We start from the raw sequence: 14,219 nt of genomic DNA on the forward strand, positions 1-14,219 counted from the left end.
GGGACGCAGTTACGCAAGCGCTGGACGCTAAAGTAGGCGATTCGTTTTCGTCAGACGGATGAGCAGGAGGCGGACGTGCTAAGGATAGACTGCTCGTTGAGGGAGCTGTGATTTGCGTCCGGTTGGACATAAGGTGTGCATTTGGGCTCTCAACAGAGTCTAGGGACACATGGCTAGTTGTACAGTGATTCCAGGATGGCAAAGATTTGTTGGGGGAAGACTTGAATCAAACCTCCCTAAAGTGGCCAGCCAATAAAGTGACATTGACTCTAAATCTACGGAGTGCCGTTCTTCGGTCTCGGACGTACTTGTTAACAAAGAACGTAGTCCATCTAGTTTTGCAAACGTAATAAATATTTCGAATCATGATCTAAGCCCTGAAGAAAATAAAGTACTCTCCCGCGGCCTTAGCTTTTGCCCTGCTACGGGCGGCTACGGCGAGTTCCAGCTGCTGAAAGATTTGGACAATTTCGCCCGCAGCCTGCGCCTTCGAGAATTTTTTTCATGATAAGAACAGTTCAAACACCACGCGCAACACGCTGCCGTCTTACAAACGCTGGGTTCCTCCAACACAAAGGAACAACTGTCTAGAGCTGTACATTAGTACTGTACAAAAAGATGTCTTAGAATTGTACAAAAAACAGGTTCCTTTCCACCGAAACCTCTCAGTCCGCGAGGCAAAAGCAATGGAAGAGTTACTAGCCTGCAGAAAAGAAATAATCATTAAGCCGGCAGACAAAGGTGGTGCTGTGGTCGTAATGAATAAAAGTCATTACTTCGTTGAGGCATACAGGCAGCTGGCAGACGATAACTTTTATCCGCTTGTAGACTGTGACCCCACTGATCAGTTCAGAGATATTCTCAAGAATGCATTACAGGAGCTTCACAAGGATAACAAGATTACAGAATGCGTCTTTCGCTCAATTGTTCCACTCAGCCCGGTGGCCGGTAGATTCTATTTGTTACCAAAAATCCATAAAGAAAACATTCCAGGTCGACCCATTGTTTCGGGTATCGGTACGGTTACGGAGAATCTGTCTCGTTACGTCGACGCGCTCATTAATAGCATTCCGCCCACATTTTCGTCTTACATAAAGGACACTACTAACTTCTTGTCTGACATCATTGATCTTACCATTCCTCATGATTTTCTGCTTGTCACGCTCGACGTCACTTCACTTCACACAAACATCCCGCATGCAGATGGTATACACGCCGTTGTGACTGCCTACATTGAAGCTTGCATTGAAAAGATAATCGACAGTAACACATTGGCCACTCTACTCCAACTTATATTAGAGCTTAATAATTTCGAGTTTGAAAAAAAGCATTATGTCCAGATCAGTGGTACATCAATGGGTACAAGAATAGGACCTAATTACGCAAACATATTTATGGCCATGCTGGAAAACAAATTTTTTGCAAAGCCGATCCCTAGTACCTTTTTACTACAGACGTTATATTGATGATATATATCTTATCTGGCCCCATGGCGAAGCCGAGCTCCCTTCTATATCATTTTCCCACACGTACTCTAGATATACAATCAATTTTCTTGACGTGACAATTTCGCTTCAGGAAGGCAGCTTAACTACAACAGTGTACCGAAAACCGACTGACCGTCAGCAATATCTGCATTTCGATAGTAGCCATGTCAAGCAAGTGAAAACCAGTATCCCCTACAGTCAAGCAGTTCGTTTCAAACGAATGTTCTCAAAGCAATCTGATTTCGAGCATAACTGTGCCACGCTTCGCACCTCGCTCATTAAACAAAAATACCCCCTGCAGCTCATAGATGACGCCATTAAGCGCGCTGATACACAAGACCGTATAATTCTACTTGCTAAAGACAAACCGAAAACTCCCCTCTTGCATACTAACCTTGTCCTGACTCATTCTGCTTCTGCTCCGAACGTTTCGGCAATCCTTAAAAAGCATCACAACATTCTCATGCAAAGTGATCGTCTTAGGAACATATTCGTAGAGCCACCCAGGGTAGCTTACAGAAGATCGAGAAAGCTACCAGATATACTAACATCATCGAAAACAGATTCTCTGGAACCCATACGCTGCCATCCTTGTAATAAGACCAGGTGTAAAGTGTGTCCCCACATGACCACATCACAGAGCGTCCATAGCACTGGGTCAAAGTTTCGTTTTAACATTCACGGCGACTTCACCTGCGATACTTCAAACGTTATTTACCTACTGCAATGCACCGTATGTAACCAACAATATGCAGGAAAAACTGAAACCCCGATTAGATTGCGCTTTAATAACCACAGAGCCCATGTTCAATCACTTCCACACCTTCCTCTATCAAAGCGTGTTCAACTACCCGGTCATTCATTTGACCAGATTTCAGCCACTATTCTCGAATCCGGTTTTAAAAGCAATCATGAGCGCGAAATTAGAGAGTCGTTTCTTATCTATAAATTCAAAGCAGTGTCGTCAGGTTTAAATGAAAGCACAGGAAAATTAAGTTCGATCCCTGCACCTTGAACGCCCAAATATGTTCCCATGTCAATGTTGTGTTAGTGCCGCATCTCGTTCATTGTCTTCGCATATCTACAGCGCTTGCGTGTCTTTGTTTTTCTTTTTGTGCTTGGGTGGAGCATATCGTTCTCTTTTAGGATGTAGTGATGATATTGCGTGCTAATCTTTAGGCTGTTCATTGAGCCGCGTTTTCTTTATTGTGTAATTTCTCGCTTCTTAAATTTTGCTGTCTAGCAATTGTACATGGTTATCTTTGAACTGATGCTATGCCTACTGAATGTCTCGCACATGTATGTTTTTAGGTATGTATATTGATCTGCTACCGCCGCATTTATGATAGACAATACTCCAAAACGCTATCACCTCCTACAGTGACCCACATATCGCCCTGTTGTCACGTGCCCGATGCAAATCTTTTGTAATATCTTTGTACAAATACTGTAACTTCCATTTCAGTGCCGACACTCTGACGAAGGCTGTTCCACAGCCGAAACGTCAATAAATTGTTTCACTCGATATATATATATATATATATATATATATATATATATATATATATATATATATATATATATATATGTGGATTTTGACCCTCACATTAAGTGTTCAATTGCAATATCCTTTCTCCCAAAGCTGTGCTTCTTGTCCGCTCGACCGCATGGGTCAGCGCTTCTACGGGCGGTCGCATAAATGCCATCACAGGCGCATGGCGCACTGCTGAAGGGAGGCAAATTCTTCATCGTCATCATTTCCACGGGAAGAGTAAAAAATGATGGATTGGTGGTAAAAAATGATTAATTAATGTAATTCTATTGGCGGCTACAGTATGCAGGATCGCCTATTGCTCGCTGATATTCTAAGCGTTGCTCTTATTTGAAAGGCGATGCTTACTTGTGCGAAGGCTGCGCACAAAAATATAATTATTAACGACTCATTCTACTTACAGGTGAACCGCTGGTGTAATGGTTGCTTTCCCTTGAGTCAGAAGCGAACCGACTGGTGCTGCATCAGATCGACAGAAATAATGATAGCGCATTTCTCGTTGAGATATTTCGGCGCACTGATCTGCAAACAAGCTATACTATTCTATGAACACCAATCTGAACCTCTCGGATTGTGGAACCTCTGTCCTAATTATCCATCTCACAGGTATATCAGTGCAGTTATATGGGCATGCGTTTATGATGACAAAGTGGCAACTTTTATTATTCTAGGCGCAATTTAGAAGCAAACAACAAAATTCAAGTGAGGCAACGTACCGCAGGGAAAGAGCGAATTGGGCCTATTCCTGACAACTGCCTAAATGTTGACTATGAAATAATATCTCTTTCTACCTACTTCACATCCTGATGTGATTTCTCTGTCAATAATGTTAAATAATGATGCTGTCCTTTCTAGGCATTTCTGATAATTGGCTTGAATGACTAATCTATGAGAAGCAGATACAATATAGATAAACCAATGACTATTGCTCGTCCCTTATAAAGGTGCAGTAGAAGTAGTTGACAGTGCGGGCTTATCCACGCTATTATGATTGATGTCAACGACGCTTCCATAAACATAAGCAACAAATCAAGATACTTTAGAAATTAATTTTGCATGCTTCCATTGATCATCTCGCCGAGAGCCTAGTACATCCCAGAAATAGTATCAAAACCTAACATCAGGCTATAAACTGTTTTTTTCCCGTTTTAACGCCCGGTCATTGCCTAATTTCAGGAAGCACAGAGGTCATGAAAAAAGATGTGATTCATCTATAATTACATTTCCGGATGTATGATAATGTCATGTAGCGATTGCAGACAGACGTGAGAGATCTTGAGAAAAGGCCTTTAAGCCTACAAAAACTATTATGCCCGTGGCCGACTTATGCACTGCAATAGCGAGCACTTGTGCCGTTTAAATCATTTCTTCTGGACAGTGGCATCCGCGGGAACCACAAATTAAGAAGGTCTGATTTAGTCAATGTTAGAGCTCCTGCCTTTGTTTTAGTGAGTGCACAAATATCTTTGTTATTTGCTTTTGCTGTTTTTGCAAAAATAAGGTTATTTTCGCCTTTCTTTGAGTGAGTACTTAAACGGGTTTGTCATTTACTTTGCTTTTTATACCGGAAATAAGCTCCTTTTCCTTCTTATGTCCTTATTGTTTATTCATTCCTCTCATGTATATTGCAATATGTACTGCCATGTACATAGTTACACGTTTACACACATTTGTACACAATTACAGAAATAATATTGCTTTTACTGTTACTTCTCCTTACGGTTGTACTTTGTTTTATATGTTGTGAACTGTTTGTGTCTGTTTAATGTTATGTAGTAGTGTATAGGTTATGTTGAAATGTATATGGTCAGACCAGGTGGTTAGTATGAACTGGTGTAAATGAGTAGCCATAGCTGCTATTCAGCGCCATCCTCTCCTTTATTGTTCATGTAAATGAAAAGATCCTGACGCTGCGCCTAATAATAATAATAATAATAATAATAATAATAATAATAATAATAATAATAATAATAATAATAATAATAATAATAATAATAATAATAATAATAATAATAATAATAATAATAATAATAATAATAATAATAATAATAATAATAATAATAATAATAATAATAATAATAATAATAATAATAATAATAATCAATCTTTATTTAATGTGCGCAGAAAAACCATGTGGTCTTTGTGATGCAGCACAAAAAAAAGAAAAATCAACAAAAATGAAAAAGCACAAACATGCTTACACACACAGAGAGAACACAAAAAAAATAAATAAATAATACATGAAATGAAACTGAGACGAAAAGTATCACGGAAAGAAAGCAATCAATGAGTAGCATCACTTATATACACAGTGAGAGAATTTTTGAGCACACCAGGAAAGAAAAAAAAAAAAAGAATGGTAGATAGAAGAGAGACAAAAAAAAAAACAACAAATGACTGACATTGATTATAGTAATATAGAAATATACATAAAATAAACAACCATTCCAGGCGCAACAATTGCAATAATATTAATAATAATAATAATAATAATAATAATAATAATAATAATAATAATCAATCTTTATTTAATGTGCCCAGAAAAACCATGTGGTCTTTGTGATGCAGCACAAAAAAAAAAAAATCAACAAAAATGAAAAAGCACAAACATGCTTACACACACAGAGAGAACACAAAAAAAAGAAATAAATATTACATGAAATGAAACTGAGACGAAAAGTATCACGGAAAGAAAGCAATCAATGAGTAGCATCACTTATATACACAGTGAGAGAATTTTTGAGCACACCAGGAAAGAAAAAAAAAAGAATGGTAGATAGAAGAGAGAAAAAAAAAAACAACAACAAATGACTGACATTGATTATACTAATATAGAAATATACATAAAATAAACAACCATTCCAGGCGCAACAATTGCAATAATAATAATAATAATAATAATAATAATAATAATAATAATAATAATAATAATAATAATAATAATAATAATAATAATAATAATAATAATGTGCGCAGGACCAACCATGTGGTCCTCGTGCTGCAGCACAAAAAAAAGATAATGCACACACAAGTTTTACACACACAGATAGAACACAAAAGAAGAAACAAATAACACATGAAATGAAACTGAGACGAAAAGTGTCACGGAAAGAAAGAAATCAATGAGTAGCATGTCTTATATACACAGTCAGCGAATTGTGCAGCACATCACGAAAAAAAAAAAATAGATAGAGAGAGAAAAAACAAACAAATAACTGACAATGATTATAGTAGTAAAAATATACATAAGATAAACAACCATTCCAGGCGCAACAAAGGCGTGGTACTTAAAACACAGACTAGAAATACAGGGAAATACAACAAAAATATAGAACTGAATGCGGGACAGTAAGATTCGAAAATAAAGTTTAATGTTAACATATAAATAAGAAAGGGATAAAAAGCAGTACGAGATACTTTAAACAGCACTGAACAGGTAAAAAGCAAAACGTGAAGTAAATTAAATACAATACTTAGGCTAGAAAGTGGAAGTTATATGCGATAAATACAGTTTCGAGTACAAAGCTACGAACGTCCAATATAAAGGAAGAGAGCGAGTTTTGGAAGATGTCAAGGTGAAAACAAAAAGAGTTAAACAACATCTGCATTCTGTCAAGAGGGGAATGGGAATGAAGAAACGGAGACACTTGAAACGGTCTCAATTCCCTCATGCTCTTTCGCGGAACGCGCAGAAGAATGTACTCTAAGAGCTGAGGGCCCATAATGTGGCCATGAAGGAGCTTGTACAGAAAAATTATATCTACTCTGACACGACGGCAGTTAAGAGTAGGAAGATTTAGTGCGGTACTCTTGGTGGAGCGAGAGGAGGAAGTTGAGCAGAGAAAGCGATATCGAAATATCCGTAAAAATTTTTGCTGTACTCTGTCAACCTTGTTCCAGTTCGATTTACAAGTGCAACTCCAATCAACCGACGGGTACTCTAAAAGCGGCAAACATATGGACAAGTACAGCTTTATGAATTGAAGTGGAGTACGGAACTCTCTCGAAAGTCTGCAGAAGAATCCGAGTGGCCGCATAGCCCGTTGAGCAATGCATTTAGTATGAGAGGAGAAGCTGAGGGTGCGGTCAAAAAGTACACCAAGATCATTAATTTCACTAACTCAGTCCAAAAGCACAGAATTAACAGAATAATGGTAGAGAAAGCTGTGCGTTTCACGAGTAAATGAGACAACCCTAGTTTTGGAAGAATTGAGGGTAAGTCGATTCTTCGCACACCAATCAGAAAAAACAGATATGTCCGATTGCAAAAACAAGCAATCTTGAAAAGAATGTGTGACCTTGAATATTTTTATATCATCAGCATAAAGAAGAAACGAGGAGTTCTTGACGACAGAGCAAACGTCATTAATAAAAAAAGAGAAGAGAAGTGGGCCTAATGATAATAATGATAATAATGAATTTTATTGCCACTTTGTAGATGATACAATATGGTTCTGGCCCGTCAAAGCCAACAACAGGCTTGAGGGACTGGGCCTGGCAGTTACGGCCAAGACTACAAGAAAGGCAATATATATAGCTACGCTTCTTGTTGCCGAAGTCAGCTTCGTCCCAGTGAAGCCCGCTTTCTATAAATCCAGCTTTCACTCTGCTGCGAACGAAACGCTCATTTCGCGCAACCTAGCTCCCCACAATCTTTCGCACAACTTCGCAGAGGAACAATGTTCAGACACCATTCACATTCCTAAGACATTGTTCCTTCAAGTAAGTACGCATTCCACATCACCTCGCCTTTTATGCGGCGAGAAGCAAACGCATCCCCGCGAGGAATCTGCGGTTGTATAGCTGCAGTTCGCTCTTATAGGAGCGCAGCCACCACAGAAACTGCGTGTCGCGCGCACTCTTGGCAAGGCCGTTCATTTATTAAAGTTTCTGGCAACTTGCCTTAAGTAACATTCATTCTTCGAGGTGACGGCAAAACTTACTCCACGCACTCTTATTATTTATTTTCGACGACATAGATAACGGAGTAAGTAAACCTTCGGGAGGAAGGCTGTGTCGTTCGTGCATTTCACGAAGCAACAGAATCTCTTTTATTTAATCACGCGCCCGATTATTAGTCCACAGCGGATCTGAGGTATTTATGTCGCTCAACGACGTCATGACAGCGCATCCCAACCAAAATACAATCTTGCTAATGGTGAACGAAAAGAAAGTCGTGATATTTGTGCAGATGGTTTTACATAAGTAAAGCCATTAAATATGCGCGAAAATATACCGCATGTCTTGGACAACGATTCTTGTAGTGCTGCTTCCAGAAGTAGCAGAATGACTTCTAATGAGAGACAATACATTTTTTACCTTCAAACGTCCGCTTCTTGCGCAGGAGATGGCATCTCTAAGTGGAAGAAGGTTTATAAATATACATTAATTTCGTCGTTTAACACAAACGATAACTTACATCGAGCAGCTATGCTTTCAACAAGTAACAAACTTGCTCCACTGAAAAACAAAAAAGCGCATCTTTTCTTAGATGAGGCCGCTCAGATATTTTTTGCGAAGCGTGAAAAATCTGTGGTACTATTCATCTTTATATGCTTGGGCTAAGGCACATAATGAGTAATTAGGTGTGAACCAGCATCTCGCTTGGTCACAACTTTATGAATAATGATAGTGTAGTCTAAATTTTCTGTTCAAAACAGAAAGGTCGTTATTTTTTATAAATCGAGCCATTCAAATTTTGTTGTTGTTGCTTAGCAGATAGTCAGACCATGAGAATAATGTTTTACTGGAGAGCCATCTTTTGATGTTTGCCGCGAAATACGAAAAAAAAAAAAGAGTCATGGCCCTTTATCGTAAGTAGAAGGATTTCGTTAGTGTAAACGCATAGTAAACCAAGTGTAGACCATTTCAAGACGCCTCACAGATGTCTCCAGATTTATTATAAATAAGTATCCATCTTTTTCTGGTGTTTGAGTTTGAGAGCATGATTGGTTTCGCTGGCATCATTGGCAGTTTCAGGTACCATCGTTGCGATTCATTGCGTTTTCATGTCCGTCTCAACAGCATCCATTTAGCATCTTTCCTACCAACAATAGACCTCCTCGTTCCGTCGCATTGTAGGTTTATCACGTTTGCGTACAGAACACGTAATTCCTACTTATTGATTCACTTTTCTACAAGTTAGCGATGAATAGGAATCGCAAGTAGTTCACGCTAGAAATTGACCCGAAGAAGCTATGGGTTTATTTCGAAATGTTATTTCTGAAACACCCCTGAACCGTCTCCACAAAAGGATATTAAATAGAGAAGGGGAGGGCACAAGAAAAAAAAAAAAGCCACACACTGCGATACCTACCGAACTGTAAAGGCAGCTGCAGGAATATTATAAATGTCACAAATTTTGCAGACGCCGATACTCTAAGATCGAAGTGCCAACAAAATGCAAATATAACGGAATGCAGACGGCTTTAATATAGAAACTATAAGCAGTCCATAAACAAAAGAACTGGAATCTAAATTGGACACCTAACAAAGGCAATAGAAGCAGCACAGAACAAGATAACTAGATTAAAAATACTGTTTAATGATGGAGAGAGGTTCGGATATAAGTATACAGTATTTGATGCAATATTATCGGCGTCGACTTCAATAGCATTCTCTCATGGCAAGTTTTTCAACCCAAATATTTTGCTGAAAAAAAAAATGATTAGACAATCTACAGAAGGTGGTGACACAATGAGGGCGTGCAACTGTGCAACTATGCAACTGTGCAAAACGTCTTTAATCCAGTATTTTTCTCTATAAAAGACTTTTTATTGACATAAGCGCTATTTACATTTTCTACAGATACGCGAATTTTGTTCTTGGAAAAATATTTTTAATCATTCATGACACAAAATGCATTTACAGGAAATATTTGGCATATTTCACAATGTTGTCCCTTCATTTCACTTGATGAAAGCAACAGTATAAGCTCCTCATATATTCTTCGGCTACAAAATAACTGAAAAATGAGGCGTTTTAGAAACCTTTTACATGATCCTGTGTTCTAGCCTAAAGGTTTTTTTTTTATTTCCTTAGGTGTTTGCAGTTGACGTTAAAGATAATTGATAGCTGTTGAACGAAGTAGTTATAACAATTTGTTCGAAACTTTGCAAAAAGTGACTTTTTTGTAATATTCAGGCCTTCATTAGAAATAAACCCTTCGAGGTAAAATTTCTTGAAATGGTTCAGTATACACATCAACGTCTTAGCTTAGATACTGGAAGATTTATGCGCGTAAATTTTCTTTACAAAATAATTTCTCCTGGCAAAGTTTATAAACAGCCACAATGGCACGTTTTGCAAAGCTCTGACTTCACTGCAGAACACTTACGCGTCACCCCCTAGTGGTATGAACCGTATATTCAGTCTGGAACCAGTTAGTGCAAGTTGGGAACCGACTTAAAAAGAAGGCTGAAGAGAAGGCTACCTCCGCGCTACTTTAACCTATTCTGCACGTTCAATTTGTTCCCGTTTCAGAGAACTGCTTCAAGCTCTGTTGTATAAAGGGAAAGCATGATTTATTACCAGATTAAAATTTGTTCACAACCTCACACGTAAATTGCATTGCACACTGTCTGTGGCACACTGTCTGTGGCACACTGGTTCTGACAACAAGTACAGGCATGCAAACCTAACATCATTATGTGAGCAAATCAGAAGAGGGTGCGTTAGCCTGAGTCAGAAATGCATATGGAGAATCAGAAGCGAACTGTCTTCAAAATTTGCTTCGCTGTTCGCAGGCCTAGTTGCTCACAGTTCACCCACTTCAGACATGCTGGGATTTCAACACTTTATGCTGAAATCCTAGAACACTGAAACAATCAAGAACTTTTTGTAAAGAAATGCACATGAGCGCTTAGATGGTCTTACTGTGTATGACACTAACGATTCAAGTGTGGAGCAGTTTATCATGAAGGGTGAGGAAAAGGAAGGCGAAGGAGACAAGGTTAATAAAAAATCTAAATTATTGTAGGCGATAATCACCTGTTATGATGGACCGTAAAACTTTTTAATGCGCGGATTATTTCTGCTGTAAAACAGCCAATAAATGTCCAGCCTTCAGATCAGTCAAAATCAAAGAAAACTGGCCACTGACTATTAAAGTAAGACGCTCACTGAGTTGTGTTGACTTGACCGAGTACCTTGAGCCTTCAAAATGAGATGTGGCAAACTGGCGAAAATGTTTCGCCTGCCATGTGTTTACACTTATGTAGAGCGAGACAGCCACAGCTTTGCTGTGCATGGGTATGTAAGCGAACCATAAAATTAGGCGGGGACATTTACGTATTCTGAGTGAAGTCACGGTTCAGTAGTGCCTACCACTGTGGATGGTTATGGACTTCAAAAATTAATTTCTCCCCTCAAGCTGAACTTACTCGCATATAATTGTCTAGTATATCAGCCAAGACGTTGATGTGTATACTGAATTATTTCAAATATTTTTATTTCAAAGGCATTAATTACTGATACAGGCCAGAATATCACAAAGTAGCCTAATTTTGCAAAGTTTGAAACTAAATGTTCTATTAACCGCTCTGTTAAAGAATGTAGTTAATTTTAACATTACCTACAGCAACCTCTGAAGGTGAAAAAATTCTTTCAGCTCAATACGCTTCGATTAAAAATTTCGTAATGCCCCAGATGTTTGTTGCATTTATATGCCCCAAGGAAATATAAAGAATGCCGTACTGTTTCATTGATCAAGTGATATAAAAGAACAATGCAAGTGAAACATCTTAAATTATTTGTTTTGCATCTTGTTTCATAATTTTTCTTTCTACGCAATTTTTTTTTTTTTCATTTTGGCGCCAAATTCGATTAGTACTTACGTGAAAAAAGCATTCTGGAGACAAATACTTCGACGAAAGACCTTTCACACAATTGCCAATACGCCAATGTTCTATTTTTGGTCACAAGCATAGGTGGTGGTCAATTTTGGGTGTGGGAGGTTTCGCTTGCAATGACCCAGAGAAGTCAATTAGCTTCACTTAAATTAAACTTCATTAAAGCTATAACTACATCTGCCGTACCATTTTTGATTTCGTAACTCAGTATTTCATCCTTGCGTGCTTTCTGAAAAAATAAATCATATTTTTTTAAAGTCTTTTTCTTTTTAAGTCGTTCAAAGGTCGGTAAAAGCGTGAGTGTTGCATAGTGCATAGATGCAGTGTAGCATCAAGTGGCCACTCGGAATTATTATTAAGGACGAGCCGGTGCTACTAGGCTCTTAAGTCTCCTTGCTGCTGACAAAGCAGTTAGTGACATGTGTACTATCACTTTAGTCGTTAAAGAGTGCTTATCAGCAAAAAGCAGTTTCGCACTCCCTTTAATCGAAACAAATCGTATCAGGCATTTCCAGCGAGAGTAGTAAAAAAAAATGTTTGATGTGCTAATAGGCTCAAAAAATGGAAACAGAGCTAGAACAGGGGAACATGATACTAGGGTTCCGCAATTGGCATCGTCATTTTAATAATGGGACGCTATCTTCCTCGCTAGAATGTAAACAAAATGTATTGCTGTTCGCGAAATCCACTGCATTCGTCGTGCGAGGAAAGCTATACACTTTTATTTATTTATTTATTTATTTATTCATTCATTCAGACATGCTGTAATCCTAAATAGGTTCTTAGGCATGTGAGCATACAAAGTTGAACTATTTTCGAACGAATGGCATATTCAATTTAAAATCAAGGACGAAGAACATGTTCACCCCATCACAATTTGTCCAATTTATCACATCCCAAAAATTTAAACATTCCAGCGCCTCAAGGCTTCAGTGTCGTGTATAAAAGTCTGAAGTGCCTACATCGACGATGAATCTCATGTACACACCTAGAGTTTATATGTGTGCTGTGAATGGTCGTAATATCACTGCTGTACAATGAGACTGCAGCTTGGGAAGAAAGTCACAAAATTAAAACACATGAAACGGTGGTTCGTAGCTATATAGGAACGTCCCATTACTAGCCTGTGCTCGTAACTCTATTTGCTCGGTTTCCAGCACCGTCTTCTTTTCGCTGACGGCCACAACCTCCACGTGTGATGTGCACAAACGGCAAGCTATTCCGCGATCTTTCCGATCGGCGCGAGAGAGATATCAGATGAATTAAATAAATACAACTCACTACGTTAATTAGACGTACAAAAACAATAAAAGCTAGACTAAGGGAGGGGTAGATCGACGGGAGTGCTTGGAAAACCTTGGAATGAAGTGAAACGGCGAGTGGCGTAACCTAAATGCAATGGATGGAGAGAGGATCTTAAAGCGCCGATATCCCTATTCTCTGGTACATAGAGGCCAGCAGGGATGAGCTTCGAAATTATCGAGACAGCTGCAGCGTGAGCAATGGTGCCGACGGGGATCGATGCCTCCTGCTGGTCTGGCAACACACAATAGTGTCATGGATGTTGTAGCAGATATCTTGTAAAGTAAGCCAGCGAGAGAGAGAGAGAGAGAGACTCTGCTGGCCTCTTTATTAATTAAATTCTCTTTCACTGAATGACATCAGAGAGACTTTCTATTTAAAACACGAAGGAAAGCAGCAGGTGGCTCGCTGGACGGGGAAATGCTGTTTCTATTGTCTCTAATTCCTATCAGCTACTTACTTAGCTCACAACCATCGTTTTCAGCCATTAAGAGCAAAACAAAAATTAACAACAAGACTGGGTTTGATTTTTAGCGCATCATCCTAAGTAATGTTTACGGTAGTAATAAAAGAAACAGTCCAAATGATATTCAACGCCCAATAAATAATTCGTTATCCATGCTTGTACTCCCGCACAACGGACGGCGCGCATAAGCTTTTGCTTCCTTATGTGCCCCGAAATATTCCTACGGGCAAAGAAAAAAAAAAGGCCAACTATGGAATATAGCCAACGCACACTTGCCATCGCTGCTGTAGTAAATTGTGCCGCATAAAGGGTGTATTGTGTCCCCGGTGACAGAAAAAAGGTCATTAACTATTTTGGAAGACATATTGACGTCATATTGTATACATCAATAATGGAGACTTTGAAAAATCTACGCACAAGCTATTTACTGACAGATGGAACAATAACTTCGTGATGCACAGAGTTACAAGGTTTCTCCTACAAACTAACCCCAATTTTTATTACGTATAATAACGAGCCTTCTGAAAGGGACGCTTTTTTGAGGAGGATGACAATAAACGTAT

General features: G+C 38.7%; 1 protein-coding gene across 1 annotated transcript in view; it reads left to right on the top strand.

Annotated features, from left to right (window-relative positions):
• Positions 1-2,578, top strand: part of LOC146184945 (uncharacterized) — a 3,703-nt gene extending 1,125 nt beyond the window's left edge. Inside the window, exon 2 of the mRNA XM_084605846.1 lies at positions 1,539-2,578. Coding sequence (XP_084461972.1) covers positions 1,539-2,502 — 964 coding nt within the window. The 3' untranslated portion in view covers positions 2,503-2,578. The remainder of the gene's footprint in view (positions 1-1,538) is intronic.
• The last annotated feature ends 11,641 nt before the right edge of the window (positions 2,579-14,219 follow it).

This window comes from Amblyomma maculatum, chromosome 6 (genome assembly GCF_055883805.1).
Source record: "Amblyomma maculatum isolate TAMU_Amacu chromosome 6, ASM5588380v1, whole genome shotgun sequence".
Lineage (NCBI taxonomy): Eukaryota > Metazoa > Arthropoda > Arachnida > Ixodida > Ixodidae > Amblyomma > Amblyomma maculatum.